Below are 13,388 nucleotides of genomic sequence, written 5' to 3' on the forward strand. Positions count from 1 at the left end.
GCGAACCAGCGAACTGTGGAATGCGGACACACACACACACACACACACACACAGACACGCACACACATCCCATCTACACTACACTACACTACACACTAGATACCCCAAGCTCCAGCCAAGCACATTCCCAAGCTGACCATGGTATTCTGCGCTGTTGCTCTTGTGGAACATGGCAATTTTTCAAGAATACCATAGTGCCAAGCATACAGGCCTACCGGATTCTGCGCGAATTCTGTTCAGGGCTAATGGGGAAGTGATCAACATTTTTTCGTTGAACAACTTTCCCGTCTGTGAGAAGTGGAAAACAAGGGGGGCAGTGCGGGGCCCCGGTATGGTAATCTATTTGGTGCTTTACTCTCTCTCTCTCTCTCTCTCTCTATGTTTCCTCGTTCTTCTGTAGCTTTTTTTTTGCAATCTCTTTTCTTTTTCCTTTTCTTTTCCTTTCTTTCACCTTTGTTCTTTTTTTTTTTTCTTTTTCTTTTGCGTTTCTTTTTGTCTTTTCTTGGTCTGGTGTTGTTTTTGCCTTTTCTTTTTCTCTCTCTCCAGGACTTGAGATAAAAGAGATTAGATGGAGCTCCACCCCCAAGTTGGGATCAGGTATGTATTACAAGCCAACGATACCCTTGACTACCTTGACTACTTCAGAAGATGTCCTAAACCAACATGACACGATAGGATGCCATTCTACTTGTTGACGGTCATACTGGCAGACAGGTATGTCGTGACACAACCGGTCTGGACTTGGCCTGCAGCTAAAGACAACAGACGAACGGACAAGCAGCGGCCCAACTGTTCTTTGTGTAAGGGCCGGTACTTCTGCGTGTCTTCTATGTTGTTTGTCTTCAAAAGGCATGCCCGGTGAGTGTCAGACGTACGCACACCCTTTAAACATGGCCATGCCGAAGGAAACCAAACCGTATACCTAAATTATTCGAGCCGTCTGTCTTCAGGATCTCGGTATGCCGAACTGAAGCAGAAGGATATCATCGATGTTCTGATTAGAAACACACATGAGATTTCGTAAGATCTACGGATTCCTACGTTATAGGTTCACTAACAGTCGTAGTGCATGGGACTGGTAAACTCATTCCCTCTCCTATGAATTGGTTTAGGTTAACAGTGGAACATCAACACGATAAGAGGATGCATGTACAGCAACATAACATCAACCAAAGTACAGGAGAAAAGCCTTTGTCGCAAATGGAATGTGATCACTTCCCTGAGTTTTTTCCCCCTAGCAGCATGACCCTCAAAAAATTGCCGAGTCCATGATATGATTATGATCTAGAATGACATGAGTTGTGCAAACTTTAGCTTAGCCGGTATTAGCTCGGATACTTCTCCCTTCAGAGTATCCAACTGACCAGGGACACACCGAGCCATCCCAACGGGATTGAGGTTAGGGGACCACGCTTGGTCACCGGCGTACGCTTTCATCGACCGGCTCGTCCACCGTCTCCATGTACAGGTGTCACTTCGTCGCTCCCGTATCTTGTCTCTTGCTGGGGGGCAATGCAGGCTTCTTGAATTCACCGGCGCCACCCGAGTTGCCAACTTGGGTGAATGTGCCGCCCTTAAACCAGCGGTCCTCGTCTGCTTTGCGCTTCCTGCTAAGCTCGTATTGCACCTTTGGATCAACGAGCTCTAAGCCTTGCATAGGCGTAAACGCCAACGACGATACCGTTCCGGCGGTGGCGCTGCCCACCGTGGTACCAACGCCTGACGTCCGCAAGCCCTTGCTGGCAGCCAGATTGATGTTGCCAATGCCGCTGCCACCGCCAGCAAGCCCTCTGAGAGATGATGCGGCGCCGCCATTGAGCGAGCTGGCGCCACCCCAGCCCTTGCTCTTTGCACTCAACTTGGCACGCGTGCGCTGGTCGATTTGCGTGACCCGTAGACGTCCATCGTCACGCTGGCCGATCATGCCCATGCCAGCGGTAGCGTCGCCCGTGCCATAACCGACTTCCTTCTCCTCTTTGCCAAAGGCCATACGGTTCTGAGCCTTGCGCAATTCCGTCATGGCCGTGGCCTCCTTGGCTTTACGAGCGCGTCGGCCACCACGCTTTCTACTCGGCTTGTCGTCGGGTGCCGGGAGAGCGCGTGCGCCCTTGCTGTTTGGCTTTTGCTGCAACTTATCTAGGCGGTCTAGACATTCGTCCTTCAGTCGTTCGCCTTCTGACCCATCCCTGAACTGGTGAAAGCAGTCGGTGCGCGCGCACATGACAATCTTGTTTGCAAACATTTTCATAGCCTGTTTCTTGAGGTCGGTTGGAATCCCACGAATGATGTCTGACTGATAGATGAAGCCCTGCTGTCTGATGCCGACATTGGTGGCAAGAGCAGAACTTGTCTGTTTCTTAGAGCCCCAAGCCGGGAGGTTGCAAGCCGGGGTTTTGGAAAGGCCAGTCAGGCCGCCGGCTTGGTTAAGAAGCTGTGCTGCTGTGAGGGAACCGATGAGAGCCGTCAAGTTTGGCGCAAAGATGTTCATGCGAGACTGTACGTACTCAGTGAGGGTCTTCTTAGCCTTATCAAGATCGACCACCATCAAGCACGCTTCTGTGACGCGCTGGATCTCATTCTCGCCCAGAAATTGACCCTTGGAAACCGTGGCTTCCACCGTGACAATCATCAAGGTTGGTCCGTCAAGAACTGACTTGAGGGTTAACCCCAGAGGGTTATCGGTGGAAAGCTGCAACGCTTTCATGCTCTCCGAGTCCATTGGGGAGTTGCCCAAGATGGCAACAACCTTGCAGTATTCGATTGGGTTCGGTAATAGCGACTCGAGTGCAGCAAATCTGGCGGAGAAGTGATCCCTCACAAACTTGTGGACAAGGGCCACCTCACTGTCTATCAGAGTAGACAGTCTGTTGGCGTTGGTCAAGAGGTTGTATTCCGGGTGATCTTCGACATGGCCGACGTCGTTGGCCTGAGCGGGTTGTGCTTGATAGTGTGCGATTTTCTGCAACGTTCGATCCAGACTGTCAGGGCTATTGCTCAAATAAGATGTAAACGCTTTTCCATGTTCAAAGGGAGCACCGCAAACGGGTATAAGGGAACTAACCTCGAGTACTGGCTTCAATGACTTCATAAGAGTCGCAACAGTTCGAACATCTCGCACTCCTCCCAGATGCATCTTCTCAACCTTGGCTTTTGCTTCCTCGGGATCTTCTACAGCATTCGAGTCGTCGGCGCCGACGCCACCCATAGCTTCGTCTTCGTCCTCGCCCTCCTCGTCGCCCATGCCTTCATCTTGATCCTCATCATTGATCGGTACATGTGCGTCGTCCACGCCGGAGCCTCCAGTCGTGTCAACGCCATCGCCTAGAAGACCATCGCCATACTCCTCGCCACCGGCCTCGGAGCCAGAGTCCTCAAAGTCCTGGAGGAGCTCGTCGAGAGTAGACGACATGTTGGCAAAACCCTGTTTCCTGGGCAGAATATTCGGCGACTGTTCGGGTCTCAAGGTGGTTAGATTCAGGAGTAAACGGGACAGTCGCTGATACAGGTACAACAGCTGCCGTGTGCCGAAGAAAGAATGGAAAAGAGTTCGATGTGTTGTCGACTTGTTTTGGTTTTGGGAAGAATGGAGGCAAGAGACCGCGGCGTTGCATCACGGCCTAGCGTACTGTACTGACCTCGTTGCGCCAGTGCTTTGCCTGCCGGTCGTACACAGTGCGGCTTGGTATGTCGCCGATAGCTGCCAGTGCAGTGAGTAGATAGTGTCAAGTAGGCGTAGTTCGCAGCCACACCCAATACAGCGGCCTTCCAGCGGCTCAGCGTCGTCTTATGGGCGAACCTGCTCGCTGAGGTCGGACATGTACTACCTATCAGATGTACAATGACATGATGAGCGAAAAGTGTCCATACCCACTGTGCAGCAAGGTTCAGTAAGTAGGCAGGGGCATCGAGCCACGGTCCATCAATCGCAGCGCGTCCTCAACTGAGTTCAGTGGCTGGCTGCTGTTGCGTCCAGACCCCAAAATCTCATTGAGAAACCGAACTTACAACACCACGCCAACATCTGCAGATCGCCACTTTTTACGCCCATCTTCACAATGGAGTCATCGCGCGGCCCGCCACGGGTGAAGAATAAAGCCCCTGCGCCTGTACAGATCTCGGCCGAGCAGCTGCTGCGCGAGGCCGTCGACCGCCAGGAAGTCAACCTCCAGACCCCGACACAGCGCTTTGCCGACCTCGAGGAGCTCAAGGAATACCAAGGTCGTAAGCGCAAGGAGTTTGAGGACTACGTGCGGCGTAACCGAGTTCGTCTATCGAACTGGCTCCAGTATGCTCAATGGGAGCTAGAACAGAAGGAGTTTGCGCGGGCTCGCTCTGTGTTCGAGCGCGCTCTGGATGTACATCCCAACAATACTCGTATGTTTGTCTAAACTCAAAGTGTCCATGTGCTGTTAAATGTGGCGCACATCAGTCGCTAACGATATGTCCAACAGAACTCTGGATCCGATACGTTCAAGCAGAGATCAAGAACCGTAACATCAACCATGCACGCAATCTGTTGGACCGCGCTGTCACGCGGCTGCCCAGAGTCACATCTCTCTGGTACCAGTATCTCTACGTTATGGAGATGCTCGGCGACATTCCGGGTACCAGACAAGTCTTCGACCGGTGGATGAAGTGGCAGCCAGATGAGCAGGCGTGGAGTGCTTATATCCGTCTAGAGAAACGTTACGGCGAGTTCGACAGGGCAAGGGAGATCTTCAGGGCCTTTACCGCCGTCCATCCGGAACCGAGGACGTGGCTCAAGTGGGCCAAGTTTGAAGAGGAATACGGGACCAGCGACACGGTCCGCGAGGTCTTCCAGACAGCTATCCAGACAATTGCCGAAACGCTAGGCGACGATGCCGTTGACGAGAGGATATTCATCGCCTTCGCCCGGTACGAGGCCCGTCTGCGTGAGTATGAGCGGGCCCGTGCCATCTACAAGTTTGGCCTCGACAACTTGCCTCGGTCCAAGTCGATGACGCTACATGCCCACTACACCACATTTGAAAAGCAGTTTGGCGACAAGGAGGGTGTGGAGGACGTCATTCTTACAAAGAGGAGGAGATTGTACGAGGAGCAAGTCAAGGAGAACGCAAAGAACTACGACGTCTGGTTTGACTTTGCGCGACTCGAGGAGAGCGGAGGAGATGTCGATCGGACCAGAGAAGTCTACGAGCGAGCCATTGCTCAAGTACCGCCAACCCAAGAGAAGCGACACTGGAGGCGGTACATTTTCCTCTTCCTCTTTTACGCGATATGGGAGGAGAGGGAAACAAAGGATATCGGGCGAGCCCGTCAGATCTACGACACCTGTCTGAACCTGATCCCCCACAAGAAGTTCACTTTTGCCAAAGTGTGGGTTGCCAAGGCGCACTTCGAGATCCGACAGGGCCAACTAACGACGGCCCGCAAAACCCTCGGCCGCGCCATCGGCATGTGCCCCAAAGACAAGATCTTCAAGGAGTACATCCTCCTCGAGCAGAAGCTCTACGAGTTCGAGCGCTGCCGCACCCTCTACGAAAAGCATGTCATGTACAACCCGGCCAACTGCCAAACATGGATCAAGTGGGCCGAGCTGGAACGTGGTCTCGACGATCTCGAGCGCACCCGCGCCATCTTCGAGCTCGCTGTCTCGCAGCCGATCCTGGACATGCCCGAGGTGGTATGGAAGGCGTACATCGATTTCGAGGAAGAAGAGGGCGAGTACGAGCGGACGCGTGCCCTGTACGAGCGCCTGCTCGAGAAGGCCGATCACCCCAAGGTCTGGATCAGTTACGCCCAGTTCGAGATCAACATACCCGACGAGGCCGAGGAGGAGGAAGAAACGGAGGAGGAGGTGGAAGAGAAGCCTGTTAGCGAAGAGGCCAAGGCACGTGCTCGCAAGATCTTTGAGAGGGCGCACAAGAGCATGAAGGAGCGCGAGCTCAAGGCCGAGCGTGTGTCGCTGCTCAACGCGTGGTTGGCGTTTGAGAAGACGCATGGGTCGGCGGAGGATATCGAAAAGATTCAGAAACAAATGCCTAGGAAGACCAAGAAGAAGCGTAAGCTGGAGGATGATACTTGGGAGGAATATGTCGATTATATCTTCCCGGCTGATGATCAGCAGACCAAGAACTTGTCGAGTCTGTTGGCCATGGCGAATGCTTGGAAACAGCAGGCCGCGGGGGGTGCTGGTGGCGCTGCTGTCGATGAAGCGGCTCAGGGAGGGAGCAGCTAGTGTAGGAGATGCAATGTTATATTAGGCCGCAGACCAAGAAGCCCATAAACTTTTCCCCCCGAATACAGTAACCGATATGGTGCGGATCTTTACTCCCACACATATATACCTCTTGAGTTGTTCTCGGTATTAAAGATCACATAAAAAGCCCAAACCACGATAGAAACCCCATACTTTGATGAAAGGTGTGAATTATATTTTAACCAACTGCTTGGTAGGTTGTTCCATATCCCGTACGATTAAATACGGCTTTGTACATGTTGGGATACTCTGAGGATATCAGGTCTTCCTCGGCCGTCGAATCTCATGGTGGTCTTGACGTCGATTTCCAGCACATTGTATTCGTGGGTCCAAAAAGTATCGTTTATCTCCATGAAAGAAACTGACTACCGGCCTTCTCTTTATACATATATCGTGAGAATTCGCAAAGAGGCATACATTGTTTATCATTGTCATTCTCTCAACCTCTCGGAATTGATCTGTTTCTTCATCATCCTCATAAAACCCAACCTGTTGACCATCATTATCATCATCATCATGAAAAGGAAAGAATAGGTAGAAAAAAGTAGAAAGAGAGCGAAAACATGTCGTTGTAGCTGCCGCCCAGCAGAAGGTGTAAGAAAGTTGGAGTAAGGAGTACAGAGAGTGGGCAAGGGAGGAACAAGCTATGCATAGATGCCGAAAGATAGGAAGTGTAAGGATGTAGGGGCCGACATAACCGCATGTTGTATCCTTTGGCAGCCAGGCCAACCAACCACACGCCAAGTCTCGTGAGATCCAAACATCCATGTGTGTGACTTGCGAGCCAACCAGAACAGCTCAGACAGCCAGCGTGCGGCGCGTTTCCGTTCCGGTACCGGCCGTTTCGGCACCGACCAACAACCGTTTTCCCATCAATCATTTCGCTGTTGCAGACTTGCAGTGGTTTGAGTGCGCGTCATTCCTCACAGTTCCTGTTTGTCGAGGTTCAACATGCGTGCCCGTTCAGTCGTACAACGCAAAAAAACCTGCTTGCAACCCCTGCCAAGGATCGCCACATTTCCCTGGATTTCGGGGTCCTCCTGTCTTTTTCGGTTCAATCGGTTCAGATAGTGGAGACTATGTTTAGCGACGGTGATCTGTTTGCGCAGAAAGCGGGAGAACAATTAGTCAACTGGTTAAACAACTGCATTTGATAACTTTTCGTGTATGTGATGAAAAAGGAAGAAAAAGGTCATGTTCATCGTAACCAAAGCATATCAGGAGGCGCAACAGCAACTGTAATAAGCGATGAGGCATCGCAGTTTGGAAGATTTCCCCTTGCGCATGTGTCCAACCAAGCAGAAGGAGGGGCTGGGCTCTAACGGTCAAGGTGTTCGTCAGACCAGCATGAGCTCAAGCAAGGCACACGCTCCCTCGCTCAGCTCAAGTTGAGCAAACGCCCAGTAGTGACCAGCTCTCTTGTTGTTTCTTGAGGCACCGCGTAGGATTGGGGATGCAAGAATGCAGATTGAATGTCGGGTCAAATTAGAGAGCACGGGTGACAGACGACGATAAAGCGGGCAATGGCAAACCTGCCCATAACTCATCTCCTGCCAGGACTGCTGCCCGATGGAGGAGATGGATTGCGAGGCATGGCACCGTATGGATTCCCATCAGTATAATAGGGACCATCCTCCAGGCGGGTCGCCTTGGGCGGCGCTGAAGAAGACCAGTTGTCAGCCCTGCGTCTGCCGAAGTCGACAATGTCGCCACGGCCGTCCCCGTCAAAGTCATTTGCCTGGTTTGCCGTTGCCCGCAGTCTTTCGAGCCGTCTCTGATGCCTTTCCTCTTTCTTCTTCTTCCACTCATGCGTCTCGTGCGTCACCTCACGAGCCTCCTTCATCTCCGAGATGGCGCCCTTGATGCCCAGGGCCGCGATGCCGACCGATGCGGCATCTTGCAGCATGGCTCTCTGCTTGAGCTTCTTGGCTTCTTCCGGACTCAATTCCCCTTCCCTCACTGCCTTCTTACGTACGCTGTGCTTCTCCACGCTTTGGTAGATGTTGTGGGCAGCGTGGATGGTCGCCACAGCTGCCAATCCTGTAGTAATCATTTGCTTACCTCTCATTTTCTTGGTTCTCTTCCTGTCATCGTCCGAATCTCCCAGGTCGGATGAGGAGACTGATCCACGCGAAGCATCGCGTCTCCTTGCCACAGTTCCTCCTCCCCTTGAGCGACTACGGCTGCGGCCGCTTCTGGAGCGCTCATCGTCTGAGTAGTCTCGGTGTCGACGCCCGCTTCGAGAAGAGTCGGCATAGTCATCGTAATGTCTGCGGTCGTGGCGGTCGCGCTCATAGTCGTCTGGCCCGTTTCCGATGCCTAGCTTGGCAAGGCCCTTGCGCGCCGAGTCGACGACGCTGCGGCTACGGCTGCGATGACGTCTATCGCGCGAGCCGTCGCGGCTGTCATATGAATCAGTGCTCCGGCGTCGGGACCTGGATCGGCTGTTGAGCTTGTTTGCAGCGTAGGTGCCGAGACCGGCAGTCGCGATAGCGGCGAGTCCGCCACCGGGGCCCTTGGACCGAGAGCGGGCACGAGACCGCGACCGAGAGCGACCGGTCTTCTCATCCTCCTCAATGTTCTTCTTGGAGCCGTTCAGCACACGGTTGCCAAGCAGGCCACCGATGACGGATTCGGCCAAACCGAGCTTGCTACCCGCCTTATCGTCCTTCATGGCAGCATCAACAGTAGCAGCACCCGCTGCGGCGGTAAGGATGCGCTTGGCCTTTTCTCCCTTCCAACCACCCGGCTCCTTAGATACACGGAAGGCTTCGGTAGCACCGGCAATGAGGGAAGCCATGGCAGCCTTCTGGATCTTTTTGGCCGGATCGCCTCCGCGGGAACGAGATCTTGAGCGGCTGCTGCGGCGACTCCTGACACTTCTAGTATCGGATCTGTCATCTCTGCTGCTGCTGCCTCCCGCCAAGGCCTTCAAGGTGCTGCCAATACCAGCAGCGGCAAGGGCACTCTCGAGGAAGTTCTTGTGGCCCTTGTTATCCTTGGCACTGACGTCGTCATCGTTGCGATACACAAGTCTGCCGTCACGCCCTCTGAGGACCAGCGGAGCCTTCTTCTCCTTGTGCTTGGTGTAGAAATCTGCGCCTTGGTAACCCGCAAAAGCTCCAGCAGCACCGATAGCGGCCGAGGCAAGAACGTTGCGATGGACATCGGAACCATGCTCTTTGGCTTCCTTGCGGTCGTAGAGCTCCTTTCCACCTATGGCAATGGCGGCGCCGGCCAGCGCAGCGATGAGCTGCTCCTTGTTGCCCAAACGAGACTTCTTCTTCTCCTCTCGTCGGTCGTAGTCGTAGACATAGTCCCGGCCAGAGCGGGCCCGAGGATCATCGTGGTCGTCATAGTAGCCAGGCTCGGCAGAGCGGGCACGGCGCATATCCCGAGTAGAGTACCCGGGCGGCGGGAAATCACGACGGATCTCCTCGACAGAAAGGTCACTGTCCTCACGTGGGCGTGGAATCAAGTCATGGTTCGGGTTGAGGTATTGGTCAGCAGCGCCGCCGGTGTACCGAGGGTCTCTGTCATCGCGGCGCTCCTCGCGGTAGTAGCGTCTTGTGGAGCGGGAGCGCTCCCGGGCCGGTTGATTATACCGGTCGTATGATGCCATGTCGGAATATTCGGTGTTTGTAATCAGAAGTATTGTCGCTTGCTCGTTCCAGAGCTGTATTCGCAGATACGTTGGTGTTTGCTAGTATTGATGAAGAGCGGGGATAGTGTTGGGAAGAGGAAGTAAGAGGGAAAAGTGGCGGGGATACTGCGAGCTGGGCGAAAATAGTAGGGCCAAGTAATATATGGGAATGATGTAGATCCTCCTACTCGTCAGGTAAGCCGGGCTCGTCAGGTCATATTCTTGGTAGGGCCCTGGGCAAAGTGCTATGGCACAAGTGGGTGTACCGAGTAGTGTACCTTTACGTAGCAGTCAACGATGGGCTGGCTCCGCTCCAGCTTCCTTGGAAATATGACCTGCTGATGGTGTGGATTTATCCATCGAGAGGCTCCCGTCTGTACCCAAGTTACTTTTGTTCGCATCACACGACCGACTTCAAGCGTTAACGTACATACGACAACAAGACTGATGTGTATAAGAAGTGAGAAGGCCGAACAGACTCGTCAACTGAGATGAGACACGGTGATCAAAGCAATTCGGGCAACCGTTGAGACATGAGATGAACATGTCGGCCTCCCCACCTCAACCGAGACAGTCGAGCCCTCTTCGGGCGCGATCCACAGCCTGTCTGTATGGGGGCGCCATGCTTGTGTGACTGGGCACCGAGGTGGGCGAGTTGAATTGCACGGCGGGACCAGGCCCTATCGTCATCAGGGTCCAGAGTGGACGGTCCTCGCCTTGTGGTTGGCGAAAAGAGCACGAGAGAAGACTGCGGATGGGCGGCTGAGCATATGGCAGGCCCCACTGATGACCAGGGGAGGAACAGTCAAGGCCGACATGACATGCCCGTTTTGTTGGATGAGGCATCTCAGGGCCGATGAGAAGACCGAATGAATCTTTGCTTGCATTCGCTCGGGCGGTCCGCTCATATTCCCAACACGACGACGATCGCGTTCGGAATTTTGTCCTATGATGCCGAAGCTTGATATCGTCTTTGGGTGGGCCTACGCCATTCCAAACTCCAAAGCTACCCGACCCGGCCGTCGCAAGTTGCGCTCAAAACCGACTCCGAACCATCGTCTCGGCGGGATAGTCGTGCGCGCCATCTGAGGAAGACCTTGACAGCAGCTGCAGTTTAACTGCCGTACGATTGTTGGACTGATGTTTTCCCTCGAAACGCCCCGACCCTGTCTCGAACTGCCAAGACCAAGCAAAAGGCAGCTAGCAACTAACTCTCTGGATGAGCGGGGCGAGGCAACGAGGAGGGACAAGTTTGAAGGCAATGACGCAGTACGCTACTACGCAGTAGCATAGTACAAGTAGTATCAAGTACCTCGATGGCCCGAGTGGTTGGTGGGGTGGCGCAGTGTCTCTTCCCCTGTGATCAAGCCAAGGTATGTAAAAGGCACACGCTGGAATCATTAGGCAGCAATTGATTGTTCTTCACTAAAAAAACTGCCAAAAAGTTGGCAATTAAAGAGACTGAACTTAATGCATCTCAGAAAAGCTTCACGCTTAATCGAGTCATCTTTCTAGACGGAATAAGCTGTGGTTCGTTTTGCTGGTGTCGCGGTTCCTCGCTTTGTCCGTCAGGGCCACCTACATATGGATGGAACCCGATGAGATGATGTAATGCCCCACCGACACTTGCATATGTTAGTGTTTGTTAGTGAATTCCACAGCATGTGGGACTGGCAGTTACCGCCCGCCAGCAGCGCCCTTCCACACACGGTCCTGGCCGCCGCGAGGTCATGCCTCCCGTCTTAAAAGAGGGAAAAGCGTTTTGGAGGTGCGGCAAGAGCGTCTTGGAGGTTCATTGCTCCATGAGAATTGATAGGCGCCTTATCAGAGGAAAGCGCAAAGCTCGTGATGGTTGCTTATGGAAGTTGGCTCGTAAGAAAGTCATCTTCCCATGGCACCGCATTTCTCCAAGATTCGACATCAGCCCAGGACCGGCGCGAGAAGTCAACCATCGTATTAAGAGTATCCTCTCCGTGACGATTGCTGAGAGTCTCATGTCATATGTAACCAAAAAAAAAAAAAAAAAAAAAAAAAAAGAAAACAAAAAACGGGTATATACTGAATGCTTTTATCACCAAAATTCCACCCGGTTACGGGCAGCATCGCGCCGACAACATAACCACTTCCTCCTGATACCATCAACCTATCGGGTCATCCGAATCCATTCCCCCTCCCTCTGAATCCCTCTCCGTTATCACTCAATATCCCGCATGCGAATCATCCCCCTCCCTCTGTTCCCCCGGCTGCTCTCCCGGTTCCTTCGTTGGCGACCCCGAAGCAGACATTGCCCCTTCCTCTGGTTTACTCCTGTTCTTATGATAGTCATCCAAGTTTCTCAGGCACCTAGTCACATCACCAAAGAAGAGATTTTAGTCAGCTTGGATTTCTTCTTCTCGGGGCGAATAATCAAATAATCATACTAGGGCACCGAAAAAAGGACTCTGCCCCCCCGCAGAAACAAAGAGAAGCAACTCACACTTTCATCTGAGGATCAACTTCCTCCCCCAAGCTCTCCAGCTCCTCAATCATCTTCTGTCTCTCCTCCATGTGGACCGCCATGAATTCAACCAACTTGTGGAGCAGAACGCCTTCGGACCGTTGCAGGTTTTCGCAGCCGGGGACTATCTTGCTGACGGCTTCAAGGCCGTTGCGGATTTGCGTTCGTCGCTTGTGCTCTGTTTTGTTGATCTTGTCAGTCTACTGCTGAGACTTTTCCGCCAATGAAGATATGAAAGCCAAGCCATATTCCGAGAATGTTGTGAAGAGATGGGATGTGATATGGCCTGCGGTAGTAAAGGGGGGGTATGGAGTTTGATTGTTTGTATGGAGTTTTGGCTTGTTCAGGATTCCCAAGTTGCTCTCCTTCCGAATGTCAAACGTACCAGATTGAATATGATTCTGCTTCTTTTCCTCCTCCGTCAATCGGGGTCTATCATCCACTGTAACCATGATAGTTGTCGGAGTGTGGTTTCGATATCGACGATGCTGCTGTCTTCCACAAGCCAAACTTTGTATTTTTTTTTCTTTAATTTTTTTTTCCCCCGTAGACTCTTCTAGCCGCGCCTCGACGGGGATGTTTCGGTTGATTGAGAATGCGCTGTCGATAATACACTGAACGAGCTGACGGTCGAACGCACACTACATGGAAGGAGATAAGTATGTAGTGCACGTAGTCGTGGTCGTGTTGTTCGGTCGAGGAAAGACAATGCATGGCTAGCGTAGATAATTTTGTGACATGTGATCACGTTCAAGGTACCTAGCTCCTGGAAAATCGGCAACCAGGGGAATGCTTTGTGCCATGACGTGGATTGCCCGTGGGCTGGAGTGGGAGATTCCTGAGTGAGCAACAACAGCCAAAAGTACGGAATCCGCCAGCAAGGTTGACAAGCACAGATAGGAGCGGGAGATGGGCGTCGTGGGATTTTACACGAAGCGCACTGCAGGTGAACCACGGCTCTTCAACCCCCATATTTTCCATGCAGTTGTACAGTACTATCCTAACCC

General features: G+C 52.8%; 4 protein-coding genes across 6 annotated transcripts; 1 reads left to right on the forward strand and 3 right to left on the reverse strand.

Annotated features, from left to right (window-relative positions):
• Window positions 1-1,012: 1,012 nt before the first annotated feature.
• On the reverse strand, window positions 1,013-3,578 carry NCU02716 (pre-mRNA splicing factor). Its single transcript, XM_960008.2, has 2 exons — window positions 3,062-3,578; window positions 1,013-2,959 (listed from the first exon to the last, which is right to left on the reverse strand). Exons 1-2 carry the CDS (start codon window positions 3,407-3,409, stop codon window positions 1,472-1,474), a joined length of 1,836 nt encoding a protein of 611 aa, XP_965101.1. The 5' UTR covers window positions 3,410-3,578; the 3' UTR covers window positions 1,013-1,471.
• A 378-nt stretch (window positions 3,579-3,956) lies between these two features.
• Window positions 3,957-6,424, forward strand: NCU02717 (pre-mRNA-splicing factor clf-1). The gene is made up of 2 exons (XM_960009.2): window positions 3,957-4,374; window positions 4,452-6,424. Exons 1-2 carry the CDS (start codon window positions 4,056-4,058, stop codon window positions 6,218-6,220), a joined length of 2,088 nt encoding a protein of 695 aa, XP_965102.1. The 5' UTR covers window positions 3,957-4,055; the 3' UTR covers window positions 6,221-6,424.
• On the reverse strand, window positions 6,400-10,994 carry NCU02718. Of its 3 annotated transcripts, XM_011394707.1 has the most exons (4): window positions 10,315-10,375; window positions 10,163-10,258; window positions 8,303-10,068; window positions 6,615-7,338 (listed from the first exon to the last, which is right to left on the reverse strand). In XM_011394707.1, the coding sequence occupies exons 3-4, from the start codon at window positions 9,861-9,863 to the stop codon at window positions 7,325-7,327; spliced, it is 1,575 nt and encodes a 524-aa protein (XP_011393009.1). In that variant the 5' UTR covers window positions 9,864-10,068; window positions 10,163-10,258; window positions 10,315-10,375; the 3' UTR covers window positions 6,615-7,324. The 3 variants fall into 3 exon arrangements, with proteins under 3 accessions (XP_011393007.1, XP_011393009.1, XP_011393008.1); XM_011394705.1 differs by having other exon boundaries at window positions 6,400-7,338; window positions 8,303-10,258; window positions 10,315-10,994; XM_011394706.1 differs by having other exon boundaries at window positions 7,317-10,068.
• A 932-nt stretch (window positions 10,995-11,926) lies between these two features.
• NCU02719 (hypothetical protein) lies at window positions 11,927-13,297 on the reverse strand. Its single transcript, XM_960011.2, has 3 exons — window positions 12,767-13,297; window positions 12,361-12,559; window positions 11,927-12,227 (listed from the first exon to the last, which is right to left on the reverse strand). The coding sequence occupies exons 1-3, from the start codon at window positions 12,831-12,833 to the stop codon at window positions 12,083-12,085; spliced, it is 411 nt and encodes a 136-aa protein (XP_965104.1). The 5' UTR covers window positions 12,834-13,297; the 3' UTR covers window positions 11,927-12,082.
• Window positions 13,298-13,388: the final 91 nt, after the last annotated feature.

Source organism: Neurospora crassa, linkage group I, assembly GCF_000182925.2.
Source record: "Neurospora crassa OR74A linkage group I, whole genome shotgun sequence".
Classification (NCBI taxonomy): Eukaryota; Fungi; Ascomycota; class Sordariomycetes; order Sordariales; family Sordariaceae; genus Neurospora; species Neurospora crassa.

What these genes read in the sequence shown, in the direction of transcription:
- NCU02718 (XM_011394706.1), bottom strand. Translation starts at nt 9,863, where the DNA reads ATGGCATCATACGACCGGTATAATCAACCGGCCCGGGAGCGCTCCCGC.
- NCU02719 (XM_960011.2), bottom strand. Translation starts at nt 12,833, where the DNA reads ATGGTTACAGTGGATGATAGACCCCGATTGACGGAGGAGGAAAAGAAG. An exon ending in GCAGAATCATATTCAATCTG is followed by an intron (nt 12,560 to 12,766) that starts GTACGTTTGACA and finishes TCAACAAAACAG; the next exon opens with AGCACAAGCGACGAACGCAA. An exon ending in GTTGATCCTCAGATGAAAGT is followed by an intron (nt 12,228 to 12,360) that starts GTGAGTTGCTTC and finishes TGATGTGACTAG; the next exon opens with GTGCCTGAGAAACTTGGATG.
- NCU02716 (XM_960008.2), bottom strand. Translation starts at nt 3,409, where the DNA reads ATGTCGTCTACTCTCGACGAGCTCCTCCAGGACTTTGAGGACTCTGGC. An exon ending in CATTGAAGCCAGTACTCGAG is followed by an intron (nt 2,960 to 3,061) that starts GTTAGTTCCCTT and finishes CGAACGTTGCAG; the next exon opens with AAAATCGCACACTATCAAGC.
- NCU02717 (XM_960009.2), top strand. Translation starts at nt 4,056, where the DNA reads ATGGAGTCATCGCGCGGCCCGCCACGGGTGAAGAATAAAGCCCCTGCG. An exon ending in TGTACATCCCAACAATACTC is followed by an intron (nt 4,375 to 4,451) that starts GTATGTTTGTCT and finishes TATGTCCAACAG; the next exon opens with AACTCTGGATCCGATACGTT.